Below are 18,764 nucleotides of genomic sequence, written 5' to 3' on the forward strand. Positions count from 1 at the left end.
TGGGGTGTTGGGTGCCCTATCTGCTCTGGTTAGGGAGGGCAGCCCCCAAACCTTAGTGGACACATGCTAGAAAAATTCTGACTGTGGAGTGTTTAGCCCATCGTTTGGAAATAGCATCTAGCTACAATGTGTCTAGACCTGCCTGGGTTTCCCTGTAGTCAGCCGTCCAAAGAAGAATACACGCTGCCTGGCACCAGCACACCCAGGTGGTACCACAAGTTGAGAGAGAGCCTTTGAATGTAGGACGGAATTAAGTTAAAGAGGAACAGCTGACCCTGATGGAACCACCCAGTGTGAAGGCTTCCAGGCAGTGGGAGCAGTGCTTTGGGGAAGGAAGGAAACACGCACAGGAACTGTTCTTAAACAGTTTCCATCCCACCAAGAGATGGTCACTAAGGGAGAAGTGGGACTGGTATCCCCATGGGGAGGGTGTTTGTGTTCATCTGGAACTGCACTAGCCTTGGCGAAATCTAGGGGTCCCTAGGAGGAACCTCAGTGCCCCTTCTTCTTCCCATAGATGCTCTCCCCTCCTCAGAGGATGATGATGATGATGATGACTCCTCTTCAGAGGAGAAAGAGACAGATAACACCAAACCAAACCGTATGCGTGAGACACTGTTTCCTATCTTACTGCCCTTTGGGTCTGGGCGTTGGGTTTAAGAGGGGAGGGGAAGGCTGAAAGGGGAGGAAGAGAGGGCACATGGGGTCACGATGCCTGTTCTGCTAAGTGCCAGGCACTGCTCACAGGTGTTGGGCAGATGGGCAGGGCACCCCCAGGTCCTGGCCTGGGCCCTGCTCCTGAGCCTGACCAGCTGCTCCTCCCCACCCTGCCTCTCTCTCTCGGCTTTCCCCGGGCAGCCGTAGCTCCATATTGGACATCCCCAGAAAAGATGGAAAAGAAATTGCATGCGGTGCCAGCTGCCAAGACAGTGAAGTTCAAATGCCCTTCCAGTGGGACCCCAAACCCCACACTGCGCTGGTTGAAAAATGGCAAAGAATTCAAACCTGACCACAGGATTGGAGGCTACAAGGTACGTGTGTGTGCATGCGAAAGTTGAGTAACGGGAACAGGGGAGGCCGAGCTAGGAAGTCCTGATTACACGGTTTTCATTGTTTTAAGTAATACTTTCTACCTATACAGGTTATGTATTAAAATTTTTAAATGCAAAAAAATGCAAATAAAGTTTAAAAATTTCTTCAGTCTTCTTTCTGTGTAATATGGTTTTTACATAGTTGATCACGTCATGTATAATAATTTCCTTGCCTTGTCATTTGTTAACATGAGTGTTTTCATGATATATTTCAAGCATGAATGTTTGAAACATATAAGATTCCATTATTTTTAAATCCCATAATTTGGCTGGGCACAGTGGCTCACACCTGTAATCCTGTCACTCTGAGAAGCCAAGGTGAGCAGATTGCTTGAGCTCAGGAGTTCGAGACCAGCCTGGGCAACATGGTGAAACCTCTCTACTAAAAATACAAAAAATTAGCCATGCGTGGTGGCAGGCTCCTGTTATTCCAGGTACTCGGGAGGCTGAGGCAGGAGAATTGCTTGAACCCGGGAGGCAGAGGTTGCAGTGAGCTGAGATCATGTCACTTCACTCCAGCCTGGGTGACAGAGCGAGACTCTGTCTCCAAAAAACAACAAAAAAGTCCCATAATTTAATGAACTATTTTGTGATATTAGGTATTTTCTGGTTTTTCACCATAATAAATAATGTTGCAGTGAATCTCTTGTCAGCATTTTTAAGTGTGCTTCCTTAGGACAGATTGTTACAAGTGAAATTAACAACTTAAAGGGTGTAAGCATTATTTATTTATTTATTTATAGATGGAGTCTTGCTCTGTCGCCCAGGCTGGAGTGCAATGATGCCATCTTGGCTCATTGCAAGCTCCGCCTCCCGGGTTCATGCCATTCTCCTGCCTCAGCCTCCCGAGTATCTGGGATTATATGTGCAGGCCACCATGCCCGGCTGATTTTTGTATTTTTAGTAGAGACGGGGTTTCCCCATGTTGGTCAGGCTGGTCTTGAACTTCTGACCTCAAGTGATCTGTCCTCTTGGGCCTCCCAAAGTGCTAGGATTACAGGCATGAGCCACCGCACCCAGCCAGAAACATTTCAAATTAATTCACCATGCACTCACTACATGCAAGACACCATGCTTTAAATGCTACAAGACAGTGTTCCTGCCCATAAAAATTTTCCAGTCTCATCAGAGTCAAATGTCCATGAGTGGCTACCGTAAAAAGCAGACTGTGATCAGTGCCCTGGTAGGCAGAGGAAAGGGTGAGCACGGTTCTGACCAGAGACTGGACTGGAGGAGATGGTTTTTGAAATGAGCTGTCAAGGGCAACAGGGGCTGGATTCTTAGTATAATAGGGGAGGTGCACAGTTGGGAACATTCCTGGTGTATTTGGAAGTGTTTGCAGAAGGCACATCTGTCCAGATCACAAATGACCTTGAACGTCACAGTGGAGACTTCCAGAGTCTTTACACCCCATCTACCACCTTGCAGAGTGTGAACGGGCTGGTAGTGGGGGCACCCCACGCCTTGTCCTAGCCAACCCTGCAGCCTGGAGCCCTGTGCCACCAGACTCTGATATGGAGGGCAGGTGCCACGGGGTGCCAACATTGTCATGGGGCTTCTGCCTGTATTTTCCTTCAGACTCTGAAAGTACCCCTTCGGCATTTCCCCTCAGGTCCGTTATGCCACCTGGAGCATCATAATGGACTCCGTGGTGCCCTCTGACAAGGGCAACTACACCTGCATTGTGGAGAATGAGTATGGCAGCATCAACCACACCTACCAGCTGGATGTCGTGGGTAAGAGGACAGAGGCGGCAGGAGGAATGCATTTAGTGGGAAGAGCTGAGCTTGGAGAACACAGCCGGGGTGTCCAGGTTTCTTAGGGGCAGAGTCAGGATAGCGGTTGGCACTTCTTGGCTTTGTCACCTTGAGCAGGTCACTTCTCCCTTTTGAGTCTCACTTTTCTTATCTGTAAAATAGAGTTAAGATCAGACAGTAACACATGTCAAAGCTGGTTGTCACTGTGAAATGGAAGGTGGTTTCAGAGTCTGTCCTGAAGGAGATGCTGTTGGAGAGGTGTTAAATGCAGCGCAACAGGAGCTGTCGCTTAATGCCAGCAATGTGCCAGGCTCCTTAAATACCTGCTCTGTAATGCTTGTGGCACGCCTGCAAGGTAGGTGGTATTAGTCTAGCTCTGCACAGGAGCCCAGGCAGTGAGGCTCAGAGAGGTGAGATACCTTGCTGATGCAGAACTGTACACCTGTGCCAACTTCAGGGCATCACAGGAGACTCTAGGAAGAATGTTGAGCCTCTTGGAGCGATTACCACAGCGTTTTCCTTCTAGGAGTTCTGAAAATCACTCCCTAGAGATCATTGGGTACAGAGTCTCTCAGTCAGTGTTCTTCTTGTGATAACATGATCTAAAAAGGAGATTGTGGCCAGGCGCAGTGGCTTATGAGCTCCAGGTGGCGTAATGGGATTATTCATGCCTGTGATCCCATGACTTTAGGAAGCCAAGGCAGGAGGATTGCTTGAGGCCAGGAGTTTGAGACCAGCCTGGGCAACACAGTGAGATCCTGTCTCTATAAAAAAATTTAAAAATTAGCCTAGTGCAGTGGCATGTACTTGTAGTCCCAACTGAGTAACTGAGGCTACTGAGGTGGGATGATCACTTGAGCCCAGGAGTTCCAAGCTGCAGTGAGCTATGAAGACACCCTTGTGCTCCAGCATGGGTGACAAAGTGAGACCCTGCCTCTAAAAAAAGTAAAAAGGAGATTCTGATCCAGGAGGTTGCGGTAAGGTCTGAGATCCCGCATTTCTAACAAGCTCCTAAAGGATGCTGGTAGCACTGCTGGCGGATCACGCTGTGAACAGCAGGAGTCTAAGTGACTCTGGTTTTACTTAAGGAGGAGCAGGTTATGCTGAGGTCTGGGGGTGCAACTGAGTTAGAAGGTTCTCCATTAAAGCATGAGCGATTTACTGTGACTATAAATATGACCGCCTTGGGAAGGAGGATCCTGATGGCTTAGGGCCTGAAGAGATGGTGTCCCTTTCCCCTGCTCTGTTTTGAGAGGCCTGGGCTCAGCAGAAGTGCTGGGACGTGTACAACCCATCACTGGGAAAGCCAAGTGGGACGCAGGTGAGCCCACCCTTCTTTAGCCCTGGCAAGGTCCCCGTGACAAGCTCCTCCTCTCCCCTCTTCCACAGAGCGGTCCCCTCACCGGCCCATCCTGCAAGCAGGGTTGCCCGCCAACAAGACAGTGGCCCTGGGTAGCAACGTGGAGTTCATGTGTAAGGTGTACAGTGACCCACAGCCGCATATCCAGTGGCTAAAGCACATCGAGGTGAACGGGAGCAAGATTGGTCCAGACAACCTGCCTTATGTCCAGATCTTGAAGGTAATCACGGCACCAGTCTTCGTGGGCCAGTCTGCTGAGAAGGAGACCAGTGTCTCGGGGGCTCAAGTTCCTGAGGGCAGGCTCAGTGCCCCCGAATGGGATCATTCCTCACCCTTCAGGCACACACACTCCATCTCGGTAGGGATCTAGCCACATCCCCCAGGACTAGTGACAGAGGTCACAAAGTGGAGGTGAGCTGGGAACAGAGGGCTGCAGGGATGGGTGATGCTGGTCTGTTATAATTTTTGAGAGCAACGTCACTGGGGCTTTGGGGTCAGCTACGCGAGGAAGGCATTTGGACCCCTGCGTTTTCATTGCCCGAAACCAGAGCCTTTCCGACAAGCATTTCCCAGTCTTAGCCCTGCGTCCTGAGTTACGTACAATCTTTCTGGCAAATGGGGTGCATGATAAGAGCATCTTTTATGAAGAGTTGGAAAAACAGATGCCACCTATAAATTCTAAGCCATATGAGGAGTAATGAATGGCATTTTCTTCCTTTTTCCTCTCACTCCCAGACATTCATTGTCCCTGAATGCTCCATTAATCCAGGGAAGGTAATTGCCTAAACCTCCAGTGGATCTCGCAACAGGAAGGAACCAGAAGCTGGGAAAGTTGTTTACCTCTTTGTCCCAGAGTTAGACCTCATCCTCCCCTGGCTTGGCTGTCTCAGAGATATACTGGCCCTCCCTTCTCTTCTCTTTGCTACTGGTGCTAAAACTGCTCTGTAGGTCATTGGCCACTGTCCCCACTCACACAACCCCTGCTCTAGTCCTGGAGGGAGTGGGTTAAACACAAATAGAACATTCCATTTGAAGCAGTGATTTTTTTTTTTTAAATCAAATGCTTTGGACTTTTGAAGTCCACTTGTTCTGTCCTTCTAAAAGGGAAAGAAGGCCGGGCGCAGTGGCTCACGCCTGTAATCCCAGCACTTTAGATCACTTGAGGTCAGGAGTTTGAGACCAGCCTGGCCAACATGGTGAAACCCCATCTCTACTAAAAATACAAAAATTAGCCTTGTGTAGTGGTTGGCACCTGTAGTCCCAGCTACTCAGGAGGCTGAGGCAAGAGAACTGCTTGAACCCAGGAGGCGGAGGTTGCAGTGAGCTGATATCACGCCACTGTACTCCAGCCTGCGTGACAGAGTGAGTGAGACTCTGTCTCAAAAAAAAAAAAAAAAAAAATCTAAAAGAGAAAGATAATAAATCTCACTTAACATCTCCCTTCGCTCCCTGGGCCTGCCTGAAAGTTACACGGGAGCAACATGCGTGGCCACGTCTCAGCGTTTGCCCAACTGACTGGTGTGTCGTTGGTTTGTTCCAGCATTCGGGGATTAATAGCTCGGATGCGGAGGTGCTGACCCTGTTCAATGTGACAGAGGCCCAGAGCGGGGAGTATGTGTGTAAGGTTTCCAATTATATTGGTGAAGCTAACCAGTCTGCGTGGCTCACTGTCACCAGACCTGTGGCAAAAGGTAATGGGGAGATGGATGGGATCCTGTGCTGGGGATTTGATGTAGGCCCCAAGCTGCTGGGGCAGGCGGAGAAGCCAGTACCGGACTGTCCTTGCCACCCTACTGTATTTCTAGTGCCCAGAGCCATGGAAAAATACCCGGCCTGGGAGGCTGGTTTGGTTTGGTATTGTGTTGGTGTCTGCGGGCTCCCTCTCTGCCTTCTGTGTGTTCCTTGGCTGTGTGTGGATCCATGCGAGGACTCACGGGGACACGGTCTTGCTGTGTTACAAATAGTACTTCAGACTGAAGGTGTGAGTGAGTGGTGGTTAAGACAAGGGGCCATAGGCCAGGCACGGTGGCTCATGCCTGTAATCCCAGCACTTTGGGAGGCTGAGGTGGGAGGATCGCTTGAAGCCAGGAGTTTGAGACCAGCCTGGGCAACATAGCAAGACCCCATCTCTACAAATTAAATAAATTAGCCAAGTATGGTGGTGTGTGCCTGTAGTCCCAGCTAGTCTGAAGGCTGAGGCAGGAGGATTGCCTGAGCTCAGAAGGTCGAGGCTGCAGTGAGCTACATTTATGCCGCTGCACCCCAGCCTGGGTTGACAGAATGTGACCCCATCTCTTAAAAAACAGAGAAGGGGTTAGGCGTTCCCTTGCACACTCGCATCTGCTGGCTGTGTATGCACACATGCGCGCGAGTGTGTGTGTGTGCGCATGTGTGTGTCTGCAGCCCCCGCCATCCCTCCTGTGTTCACCTTCTGGCTATCTTTACCTGAAACCAAACAGCCCCTGCCCGCCGGCTCCATTTCTCCATGCCGCTCACCGCCCGCATGCTCGGATGGGCCAGTGGCTGCCAGCGTCTGGTGAAGGGTCGTAACCAGCCGTCATCTTCTCAGGTCTGCCGGAGTTCCTCCCTAAGGGTCTCACCCTCTTCCTCTAACAGGTTTTGCTGCCTGGTGGTTTTCGTTTGTTCCTTGTTGCAAAGAAGATGCGGGGGAGCATTTCTTCCTCTGGTCCCCCTTCTCTCTGTTTCCTTCCCTTGCTCTGCGTCTCTTAGAGGTCTCATGTCCTATGCTTGTCCATTTTGCTTCCATTGTCTCTTCTAGACTGCTGGAGTTAATACCACCGACAAAGAGATGGAGGTGCTTCACTTAAGAAATGTCTCCTTTGAGGACGCAGGGGAGTATACGTGCTTGGCGGGTAACTCTATCGGACTCTCCCATCACTCTGCATGGTTGACCGTTCTGGAAGGTACACACTGTAACTTCTCCTCTCGATGTCCTGCCCTTGCCACGGGCACGGGGGGAGCATGCATTTCCGGGCTCGGGGAGACACAGAGGCAGGAGAGCTGGAAGAATGGGCTCCTGCCTGCCTGGTGCCACATGCTGCCCCAGCTTTCAGAGCTGAATCCTCTCGGCTCAGAGAAGAGCTTCCCTAGTTTTGCAGGCGCACGGAGGCCTCCCACCCATGCACCTGCCTCTGCTCTCCCCCTGGTCATTGCAATGCATGCCCGGAATCTGGGTTTACCCTGCAGCCGGACTCCTCCAGGGCAGGCTCCTTCCGTCCTTGGGTCTAGCAGCCTCCCCAATCCGCTGGGCACTGAGTGTCTGAAAAGTCTCAGATAGGGCCCTACGCCTCTTCTCCTTTCTCAGGTGCTCAGCCCAAGGGTGGGGCTTGCTGCTTGCAAAGGGCAGTCCACCCTTCTGTACTACCATCCTCTTGCCTTTGGAGAAAGAGGTCAGCCTGGACAGGTGAACTGAGCTGCCTTCAGAAAGGCCTGTCTCAGGCAGCCGCAGCAGGCTTCATGACGCCCATGTATCCTCTTTGGCTGCTGCCGTCTCTCCTCTCCCAAGAGGGGAAGTCTGTGTGTTGAGCCAGGGAGGAAGGAGCCTGCAGCCTGCTCAGGGTGGTGGCTGGTGACCGCGGGGCCAGGGCTTGCTGCTGTCTCTCGAATGTCCTGCATGTAGGTCTGGCTGTTCCTGCTGGCACTGCCCTCTCCTCTCTCCCCTCCTTTCCCACTCTGCCCTACTTGCCTGTCAGGGTCTACGGATGCCCGTACTGGAGGCAGAAAAGCGTTCTGTTTTTATCGCCGTCCCTGTCTTGGTCCTGTCCGTGCTCCCCATGTGCTCCCAATCAATTGTCTTCGTTCCTCAACATCAGGGAAAGAAAAAACAGCAACACTTCTCCCTGTTATCAGCTCTGCTGTCTCCTTGTCAGACCTTGGGACGTTCTCCTCTGGGCTCAGTCTGGGGTCGTGCCTCATGCCTCTCTGGGGGGGTTCCCAGGGGTGCCGCCTCCATGGCTGGCTGCTGGGTTTTAAAGGGGAAGGTTGGGAGGAGGCCTGTGGAAGGAGGAGGGTGTCCACACCCGTGGGGCAAAGCGTGTTGCGTGAAACCAGTGCTGCACGTGCTGGGATGAAAGCCGCCTAGCCTTCCGTGCTGAAGGGAAAGGTGGACCGAACTGGCTTAGCTGCTGTGGCAATGGGGGGGAGGGGCGGTGAATCCTAATCGGAAGGTGGGAGAAGAGAATAACAAAATGCAACCCCGCCCCCTGCCGCCGCATTTCCTTAAGTTTTAGGGGTTGGGACCTATAAGTAGAATTCGTAAGAACTACCAGAAAAGTGTATTTTTGGAAATTAAGTCAGCTTTGCCTGTGGTTTGGCTAGGAGTAAATATTTACCTGTGTGCCCCGACAGAGATGACACAGACCCAAAGTGGGACATTAAGCAGGGCACAGGCTGGTTCCCCTCCTGTCCTCTGTCCTCATTCTGTGAGTGCCACCATCACCAGGTACTGTAGCCTGCAGAAATAAACGAGGCACCAACCCTGCCTTCAGGGACCCTGTGGCTTCTTAGGGACAGAGGACTCAGAAACACCTCTGTCCCTGCATGTTAAGTGCACGCACACAGTGCTGAGGCTTTGCAGAGAAGGGCCATGGCTCCCAAAGGAGACCAAGAAAGGCACACAGAAGTGACTTCTCAGTTGGCCCTTACAGGGTCCCTGGGTGCCTGTACCTCTCCAGTCCAGTTGAGCGAGGAGGCTCAGGAGTTAATGAGGATGTAGCACGATGGTTCTAGGCCATCCCTCTTCCATGGCTCGAGTCCATTGAAGGCAGCCTCCAAGATCAGGGGGTCATCTGATCCTCCTCGTGCCACAATCCCGGTCCTAGCTAGAACCTGCCGTAGTTCTTCTCCTCCCTAAAAGTTCCCAGGACACAGGAGATAGGTGTTGTTTTTCTAATGGAGCGGGACCTCGCATGGACGGGGCCCTCCGAGCCTGCTAATACCCTCTTCGCACTGACTCAGCTCTGGAAGAGAGGCCGGCGGTGATGACCTCGCCCCTGTACCTGGAGATCATCATCTATTGCACAGGGGCCTTCCTCATCTCCTGCATGGTAGGGTCGGTCATCGTCTACAAGATGAAGAGTGGCACCAAGAAGAGCGACTTCCACAGCCAGATGGCTGTGCACAAGCTGGCCAAGAGCATCCCTCTGCGCAGACAGGTAACAGAAAGTAGATGGGGGATTTGCACACTCAGCACCACCTCTCTCTCTGGGCCTCTAATGCCCTGCCCTCTCCATTGTCCCTAATCTACAACTTTGGGCCTTGTTTTCTGGCTTCTGGGCAAGGCACAGTGGAATGTCATGAACTAAGTGTTCCAGAGTCTGTTTCAAGCTGGCGTAGCCCGTGAATTTCCTGCACCCTCCATATCCCACTGCAAGTCCTCTGGACCCCCGGGACATGGATTGGGAGGAAGTCCTATTTGGACGGAATGTGCAGCTGATAACATGAATTTGAACTGTCCCCAAGGGCTGCTTAGAAGTGCAGAGATGCAGGGTAGAGAAGAGGACTGTCTGTATTAGTCCATTTTCACGCTGCTGATAAAGACATACCCAAGACTGGGCAATTTACAAAAGAAAGAGGTTTAATGGACTCACAGTTCCACGTGGCCCGGGAGGCCTCACAGTCGCAGAAGGCAAAAGGCACATCTCACATGGGGGCAGACAAGAGAAGAGAGCTTGTATAGGGAAACTCCCCTTTATAAAACCATCAGATCAGCTGGGTGTGGTGGCTCACGCCTGTAATCCCAGCACTTTGGGAGACTGAGGCGGGTGGATCACAAGGTCAGGAGATCGAGACCATCCTGGCTAACACGGTGAAACCCCATCTCTATTTAAAATGCAAAAAAATTAGCTGGGTGTCGTGGCTAGCGCCTGTAGTCCCAGGTACTCAAGAGGCTGAGGCAGGAGAATGGCATGAACCCGGCAGCGGAGCTTGCAGTGAGCCAAGATCGCACCACTGCACTCCAACCTGGGCGACAGAGCGAGACTCCATCTAAAAAAAAAAAAAAAAAAAAAAAAAACCATCAGATCTCGTGAGATTTACTCACTATCACAAGAACAGCACGGGGAAGACCTGCCCCCATGAGTCAGTGACCTCCTACCAGGTCCCTCCCATAACACGTGGGAATTCAAGATGAGATTTGGGTGGGGACACAGCCAAACCATTATCAGCCATACCATACCCTTGTCCCCTGTATGCCCACCCTTCTGCATGGGAGGGTGTGTGCAAGAGTGGCCGTTTCCTCAGAAGCCTGTGCTCATTCTGGAAGGTGCTTTGGGAGTTAGGAATCCATAAACTAAGGCAAAGTAGTTGCAAAGAGTCAGGAGAATAGAGTTGTTACTGCTATGATCAGTTATAAAATGTCAAGCTGGAAGAGGTGCATTTGGTCTGCTTAATTTAAAGGTGAGTGAAGTCTAGAAAGGCCAGCTCATGGCAGAAATAGGTCAGTCCTAGAAGTTGGGCCTCTTGGCCTGCCATGGTCTTTGAAACACTCTGTGTTGGGAAAGGAACATCAGATACACAGACACGTGTCTCTGCCATTGTTGGGAAGCCCTGACTAGGAATTGAAAGGAGTCACCCTTGACCCCGCTCCTTGCTCTAGGGTGACCCCACTCTTCCTTGCAGGTGTCTGCTGACTCCAGTGCGTCCATGAACTCTGGGGTTCTTCTGGTTCGGCCATCACGGCTCTCCTCCAGTGGGACTCCCATGCTAGCAGGGGTCTCCGAGTATGAGCTTCCTGAAGACCCTCGCTGGGAGCTGCCTCGGGACAGGTAATAATACTTTAACTCCCAACTTTTTGAAGGCATTCCTTGCTTGCTATTCTAGTGGTGGAAGGTGCATATACTAACACCTTCTGGGCGGTGAAGGTTCATGAAATGCCTGCAGAAACATTGCCACTTTCTGCTTGCAGTTGGGTGAAATACAGAGAGGTGGAGATGGGGTGCCTCTCAAGGTTTGAACTTCACCAGCCCCAACTTATGCCACTCTCTGTTTTCCCTGAAAGACTGGTCTTAGGCAAACCCCTGGGAGAGGGCTGCTTTGGGCAGGTGGTGTTGGCAGAGGCCATCGGGTTGGACAAGGACAAACCCAACCGTGTGACCAAAGTGGCTGTGAAGATGTTGAAGTGTAAGTGATGCTTCTGTCCTTGCAAAGAAAATCTTGTCCCGTTCCAAGCAAGCAGCAGGCCTCGGACCCAGCAGAACAGCTTCTCTGGTGCCTTTGCTGCCCACCCCTGCTCCCCTGCCTGCTTGGGGTTACCTGGGAGTGGAGGGGGTGTTCTGCACCCTGAGATTGTTCTGTGACCTCACTCTGTTCCTTGGTATCAACCTGGGCTGCGGTCAGGTGTTTATCCTGGATCCATCGCTTGCAGGCTTTCTTCACATCCCTGCCCACTCACTACCACCTATTGCAACAACGACTCCCATTAGACGGAAGAGAAAATAAGTTTGGATGGAAGTGGGGAGGAGAGAATCAAGTCCCAGGGAAAAGCAGCCCCTCGACACATACCCCACTCCCTTAGCCTTTATCCTGCCCTCCCTTCCCAAGTAAATGAGTCTCAACATGTTCTTTAAAGCGGACGCAACAGAGAAAGACTTGTCAGACCTGATCTCAGAAATGGAGATGATGAAGATGATCGGGAAGCATAAGAATATCATCAACCTGCTGGGGGCCTGCACGCAGGACGGTGGGTACCGGCCAGACTGGCCTTCCCTGCCCAGCCGGCAGAAGATCTGAGCTGCGGTATCAGTCCCAAGGCCTCTCTCAGCCACAGTTAGGGAAGGGGGTTAAGAGAGGCCACATTAGCAGAGGTTAAAATATGTTATTTCGGGGTCTGGGCTCCGCTCATTGGTGTTCATTCAAGAATACAGATACCTAGATTCACACACACGGTGTGTTAACAGAGGCAGCTGAGTAATTATGGGCTAAGAGCGCTCAGGCTGGGTGCAGTGGCTCATACCTGTAACCCCAGCACTTTGGGAGGCCAAAGCAGGTGGATCACTTGAGATCAGGCGTTCGAGACCAGTCTGGCCAAAATGGTGAAACCCCGTCTCTCCTAAAAATATGAAAATTAGGCCGGGCGTGGTGGCTCAAGCCTGTAATCCCAGCACTTTGGGAGGCCGAGACGGGCGGATCACGAGGCCAGGAGATCGAGACCATCCTGGCTAACACAGTGAAACCCCGTCTCTACTAAAAAAATACAAAAAACTAGCCGGGAGAGGTGGCGGGCGCCCATAGTCCCAGCTACTCGGGAGGCTGAGGCAGGAGAATGACGTAAACCCGGGAGGCGGAGCTTGCAGTGAGCTGAGATCCGGCCACTGTACTCCAGCCTGGGCTACAGAGTGAGACTCCGTCTCAAAAAAAAAAAAAAAAATATGAAAATTAGCCAGGCCTGGTTGTGCATGCCTATGATACCAGCTACTCGGGAGGCTGAGGCACAAGAACTTGCTGGAACCCGGGAGGTGGAGGTTGTAGTGAGCCGAGATCATGCCATTGCACTCAAGCTTGGGAGACACTCCCTCTGTCTCAAAAATAAAATAAATAGGCCAGGCACAGTGGCTCACACCTGTAATCCTAGCACTTTGGGAGGCCGAGGCAGGTGGATCACTTGAGGGAGGTCTGGAGTTCGAGACCAGTCTGGCCAACAGGTGAAACCCTGTCTCTACTGAAAATACAAAAAGTAGCTGGGCGTGGTGGCACATGCCTGTAATTCCAGCTACTCGGGAGGCTGAGGCAGGAGAATTGTTTGAATCCGGGAGGCGGAGGTTGCCGTGAGCGGAGGTTGTTGTGAGCCGAGATCACGCCATTGCACTCCAGCCTGGGCAACAAGAGCAAAACTCCATCCCAAAACAAAAAACAAAAAAAAAGCCAGGCGTTGTGGTGCATGCCTGTAATCCCAGCTACTTGGGAGGCTGAGGCAGGAGAATTGCTTGAATCCAGAAGGCGGAGGTTGCAGTGAGCCAAAAATTGCACCACTGCACTCCAGCCTGGGCAACAGAGTGAGACTCCATCTCAACATAAATAAACAGACAAACTGGGGCTCTTACCCCAATGTTGCTTGAGAATTTTCTGGACTATGCAGGGAATAATTATTTCTCTGATTTTCTTTGGGTAGTAGAATGGATTTCCCAGGTCCCCTAAGAGGAGGCAGGAGAGGGGAGGTGGCCAGGGTGTGCTGCTGGGGATGGGGTTTCTTTGAGGTGAAGCCAAACCTGCTCACCTGCTGCTGGCCCCGTGGCCTCTTCTCCTGTGCCCGCAGGTCCCTTGTATGTCATCGTGGAGTATGCCTCCAAGGGCAACCTGCGGGAGTACCTGCAGGCCCGGAGGCCCCCGGGGCTGGAATACTGCTACAACCCCAGCCACAACCCAGAGGAGCAGCTCTCCTCCAAGGACCTGGTGTCCTGCGCCTATCAGGTGGCCCGAGGCATGGAGTATCTGGCCTCCAAGAAGGTGTGGAACCTGAAGGCTCCCCTGGGTAATGCCAGGGTGGGAACAGAGCCCCCCCAGTCCTCCAGCCTGTGACTTGTCATCTTGTGGTAGCATTGTAGATGCACTGAGCACTGGCCATGTGTACCCTGTGTGTTGTCTTAGGCTCTCTGGGAACCGCAGAGTCAGGAGAACCCGTGTAGCCAGGTGGCCTTGGGGTCAGACTGATAGAAGGTCAGATGTGTGCACTGCCACTTTCTGCGTAGCCTCAGGCAGCTACTTAGCATCTTAAAATTCTTCGAATACAAAATAATAATATCAGCTGGGTGCAGTGGCCAAGGTGGGAGGATTGCTTGAGCTCAGGAGTTTGAGACGAGGTTAGGCAACATAGTGAGACCCCGTCTTTAAAAAAAAAAAAAAATTAGCTGGGTGTGGTAGTGCGTGCCAGTAGTCCAAGCTACTTGGGAGGCTGAGATGGGAGGCTAGCGTGAGCCCAGGAGTTTGAGGCTGCACTGAGCCATGATCACACCACTGCACCCCAGCCTGGGCGACAGAGCAAGGCCCTGTCTCAAAAGAAAATAAAGTATAACAACACCTGTTGTAGAATTGTTATGAGGATAAAATGAAACTGTCTGTGAGTGTTGAGTGCAGTGTTTGGTGTGTAAGGGCTGGCTTGGTTTGAGCCCAGCCACATGTGGACTTGCAGTGCTGGGAGGCAGGACCTGGGAGCACGCACCCCTGCAGACCCAGCAGAGGCATAAGGGGCCAGCATTTGGGGAGGGAAGGGAGGAGCGCTTGCTGTGATGAGAAGCCTGATGCTGGCAGAGAATATTAGAGGAGGGAAAGCAGAGGTTCGGGGGCAGAGCAGTGTGGCAGAAGTCCTATGACACAAGTCGGCCAGTTTGCATGGGTGGCAGCCCCCCCCACAGAGCCTTCCAGCTCCCTCACCTCCCCGCTTCCCACTCTCCCTTCCTCCGTCCTCAGTGCATACACCGAGACCTGGCTGCCAGGAATGTCCTGGTGACAGAGGACAATGTGATGAAGATAGCAGACTTTGGCCTCGCACGGGACATTCACCACATCGACTACTATAAAAAGACAACCAACGTGAGTGCCAACAGGGCTGCCCTATGCTGGTGGTTTCATCTGAGAAGCTAGGAGTGGGGTGGGCTCAGAACCCACCCCCCCCCATCCCTTCCCACCTGTGCTCTCATAGCCCTGCCTGGGGCCACGCCAACCTCCCCTGTGCTGCTTTCAGGGTCGACTGCCTGTGAAGTGGATGGCGCCCGAGGCATTGTTTGACCGGATCTACACCCACCAGAGTGATGTGTGAGTTTGTAACAGCAATTGCCAGGGAGGTGTGGGATAGAGAGCTGCTAGCGCTGCAGAGTCCTGCATTCTCCCTGGACTGAGGAGTCCTCCTTCCACCCGAGAGGAAAACAAAACACTGTCTGTGGTCATTTCCTCTGCTCCAGATGTTGAAAGGCTGATCTGTTCTCCATTCTGTCTCCTGGCACTGCCCTGGGTGGAGGATTTGTGCTGGAGGAGGGGAGGCGGAGAAGCTCTAACACCCCGTGGCTCTCCGCTTATTTGCAGGTGGTCTTTCGGGGTGCTTCTGTGGGAGATCTTCACTCTGGGCGGCTCCCCATACCCTGGTGTGCCTGTGGAGGAGCTTTTCAAGCTGCTGAAGGAGGGTCACCGCATGGACAAGCCCAGTAACTGCACCAACGAGCTGTAAGCCCGAGGAGATGTCGGAGGCCCTGAGCCAGGCCCTGGGGCAAAAGTGGGCTTGAGGGGCAGGGGGTTAGATGAGAGGGTGTCCATCTCCAGTAGGCGGCCCTTCGTCCCTGACCTTACGGTCCTGCTGCAGGTACATGATGATGCGGGACTGCTGGCATGCAGTGCCCTCACAGAGACCCACCTTCAAGCAGCTGGTGGAAGACCTGGACCGCATCGTGGCCTTGACCTCCAACCAGGTAAGGCTGCCCATGCCAGAGCCAGAGCTCAGGCTGTCCCCACTGCGTGCATGCACCTCCCTGAGTAGGGAGGAGGGGCCCGGCCCATCACTGCTTCCTCTCGCCCATCACAGGAGTACCTGGACCTGTCCATGCCCCTGGACCAGTACTCCCCGAGCTTTCCCGACACCCGGAGCTCTACATGCTCCTCAGGGGAGGATTCCGTCTTCTCTCATGAGCCGCTGCCCGAGGAGCCCTGCCTGCCCCGACACCCAGCCCAGCTTGCCAATGGCGGACTCAAACGCCGCTGACTGCCACCCACACGCCCTCCCCAGACTCTACCGTCAGCTGTAACCCTCACCCACAGCCCCTGCCAGGCCCACTGCCTGTCCGTCCCTGTCCCCTTTCCTGCTGGCAGGAGCCCGCTGCCTACCGGGGGCCTTCCTGTGTGGCCTGCCTTCACCCTGCTCAGCTCACCTCCTCCTCCGCCTCCTCTCCACCTGTTGGTGAGAGGTGCAAAGAGGCAGATCCTTGCTGCCAGCCACTTCATCCCCTCCCAGATGTTGGACCAAGACCCCTCCCTGCCACCAGGCACTGCCTGGAGGGCGGGGAGTGGGAGCCGATGAACAGGCATGCAAGTGAGAGCTTCCTGAGCTTTCTCCTGTCGGTTTGGTCTGTTTCGCCTTCACCCATAAGCCCCTTGCACTCTGGTCGCAGGTGCCTTGTCCTCAGGGCTACAGCAGTGCTTCGAGCCTCGATCGAAGGTGACCTCTGCTCCAGATGGGTGGTGCCAGTGGCTTACTAATTCCGATACTAGTTTGCTTTGCTCACCAAATGCCTGGTACCAGAGGATGGTGAGGTGAAGGCCAGGTTGGGGGCAGTGTTGTGGCCCTGGGGCCCAGCCCCGAACTGGGGGCTCTGTACATAGCTATGAAGAAAACACAAAGTGTATAAATCTGAGTATATATTTACATGTCTTTTTAAAAGGGTCGTTACCAGAGATTTACCCATCGGGTAAGATGCTCCTGGTGGCTGGGAGGCATCAGTTGCTATATATTAAAAACAAAGAAAAAAGAAAAAAAAGGAAAATGTTTTTAAAAAGGTCATATATTTTTTGCTACTTTTGCTGTTTTATTTTTTTAAATTATGTTCTAAACCTATTTTCAGTTTAGGTCCCTCAATAAAAATTGCTGCTGCTTCATTTTTCTATGGGCTGTGTGAAAAGGGTGGGAATGTCCACTGGAAAGAAGAGACACCCACGGGCCCTGGGGCTAGGTCTGTCCCGAGGGCACTGCACGCTCCTGGCGCAGGTTCCTTGTAACCTCTTCTTCCTAGGTCCTGCACCCAGACCTCACGACGCACCTCCTGCCTCTCCGCTACTTTTGGAAAGTCAGAAAAAGAAGATGTCTGCGTCGAGGGCAGGAACCCCATCCATGCACTAGACGCGCTGGGCGGAGAGTCAAGGCCCAGCAGCCAACCACCATGGATGGTTTCCTCCAAGGAAACCGGTGGGGTTGGGCTGGGGAGGGGGCACCTACCTAGGAATGGCCACCAGGTAGAGCTAAAGTGATTAAGAGGTAGCCAAGGGCACAGTTGCTCACACCTGTAATCCCAGCACTTTGGGACGCCGAGGTGGGCAGATCACTTAAGGTCAGGAGTTCGAGACCATCCCGGCCAACTTAGTGAAACCCCATCTCTACTAAAAATATAAAAATTATCCAGGCATGGTGGCACGCGCCTGTAATCCCAGCTCCACAGGAGGCTGAGGCAGGAGAATGCCTTGAACCTGGGAGGCGGAGGTTGCAGTGAGCCGAGACTGTGCCATTGCATTCCAGCCTGGGCGACAGAGAAAACAGAAAGGAAAGCAAATGATGAAGGTCTGCAGAAGCTGAAACCCAGACATGTGTCTGCCCCATCTGTGTGGGCGTGGTTTTGCCGGTGCTTGTAAGTGCAGGAGAACATGTCACCTGAGGCTAGTTCTGCATTCAGGTCCCTGGCTTCGTTTCTTGTTGGTATTCCTCCCCAGATCGTCCTTCCTGTATCCTTGTGACCAGACTGTATTTATTGGGACTGTCGCAGATCTTGGCTTCTTACAGTTCTTCCTGTCCAAACTCCACCCTACCCCTCAGGAAGGGGGGAAAATTCTCCGAATGCTTTTGTTTTTTTGGCTGCTTGGAATTTACTTCTGCCACCTGCTGGTCATCACTGTCCTCACCAGGCGGATTCTGGCTCCCCGGTACCTCATGGCTCAAACTACCACTCCTCAGTCGCTATATTAAAGCTTACATTTTGCTGGATTACTGCTAAATACAAAAGAAAGTTCAGTATGTTTTCATTTCTGTAGGGAAAATGGGATTGCTGCTTTAAATTTCTGAGCTAGGATTTTTTTTGGCAGCTACAGTATTGGTCACTATTGTAAAATTATCTTTGTTTCTCTCTGTAAATACGCACCTGCTAACATTACAATTTGTATTTATGTTTAAAGAAGGCATTTGGTGAAGAGCTGGAAAAGGAATTTTTAGCTCTTAAAAGCATTTGCTTTGAGACCACACAGGAGTGTCTTTCCTTGTAAAACAGTGATGATATTCTGCTTTGGCCCTACCTTGAAGCAATGTTGTGTGAAGGGATGAAGACTCTAAAAGGCTTCATAAGCCCTTGGGAGAGGTGCTAGAAAAATATATGGCACTATCATAATTACAGTGATGTCCTTGCTGTTACTACTCAAATCACCCACGAATTTCCCCAAAGACTGCACTAGCTGTCACATAAAAGAGAGTGAAATTGACCTGAGAGAAAATGAAATGGCCATTTTACATAGAGGACCAGATTGGGTCTCCTGAGGAAAGGAATCCAGTTTATCTAATGAAGATGTTGTGCCATCAAGGCACTGAGTCTGTCTGGTTTCCTGAGGGTTAAAAGATTAGGGCTGGGATCACCACAGCAGTAATCAATACTGCCTTTCCGTCTTTTCTAATTGCCATAGGCTGAAGATCATCGGTCCCTTGGCCCTGCTAATGTAATGTATTGATCTCAGGTAAGTAAGATTGAACATCAGATGAGGGAGGAAATCTGTCTCAATGTTAATGAGGTTGCTGTGCTTATTAGCTACCACTGGGTGGAGCCAGCGAGCTGAAGTTTCAGTTGGCATTAGGTGAACCACCAG

At 52.1% G+C, this 18,764-nt stretch overlaps 1 protein-coding gene across 15 annotated transcripts in view; it reads left to right on the forward strand.

Moving 5' to 3' along the window:
- The window catches only part of FGFR1 (fibroblast growth factor receptor 1), a 59,651-nt gene extending 41,356 nt beyond the window's left edge, over window positions 1–18,295 (forward strand). For 6 of the 15 annotated variants that reach the window (XM_050801261.1, XM_050801266.1, XM_050801275.1 and 3 more), the window contains 15 exons: window positions 518–607; window positions 859–1,031; window positions 2,704–2,827; window positions 4,238–4,428; window positions 6,988–7,132; window positions 9,186–9,388; window positions 10,848–10,993; window positions 11,227–11,348; window positions 11,797–11,907; window positions 13,480–13,670; window positions 14,631–14,753; window positions 14,905–14,975; window positions 15,243–15,380; window positions 15,517–15,622; window positions 15,736–18,295. In XM_050801261.1, coding sequence (XP_050657218.1) covers window positions 518–607; window positions 859–1,031; window positions 2,704–2,827; window positions 4,238–4,428; window positions 6,988–7,132; window positions 9,186–9,388; window positions 10,848–10,993; window positions 11,227–11,348; window positions 11,797–11,907; window positions 13,480–13,670; window positions 14,631–14,753; window positions 14,905–14,975; window positions 15,243–15,380; window positions 15,517–15,622; window positions 15,736–15,912 — 2,111 coding nt within the window. In that variant the 3' untranslated portion in view covers window positions 15,913–18,295. The remainder of the gene's footprint in view (window positions 1–517; window positions 608–858; window positions 1,032–2,703; window positions 2,828–4,237; window positions 4,429–6,987; window positions 7,133–9,185; window positions 9,389–10,847; window positions 10,994–11,226; window positions 11,349–11,796; window positions 11,908–13,479; window positions 13,671–14,630; window positions 14,754–14,904; window positions 14,976–15,242; window positions 15,381–15,516; window positions 15,623–15,735) is intronic. The other 9 variants (XM_050801264.1, XM_050801268.1, XM_050801276.1 and 6 more) reach the window with 3 other exon arrangements.
- Window positions 18,296–18,764: the final 469 nt, after the last annotated feature.

The sequence above is a fragment of the Macaca thibetana genome, chromosome 8 (genome assembly GCF_024542745.1).
Source record: "Macaca thibetana thibetana isolate TM-01 chromosome 8, ASM2454274v1, whole genome shotgun sequence".
Lineage (NCBI taxonomy): Eukaryota > Metazoa > Chordata > Mammalia > Primates > Cercopithecidae > Macaca > Macaca thibetana.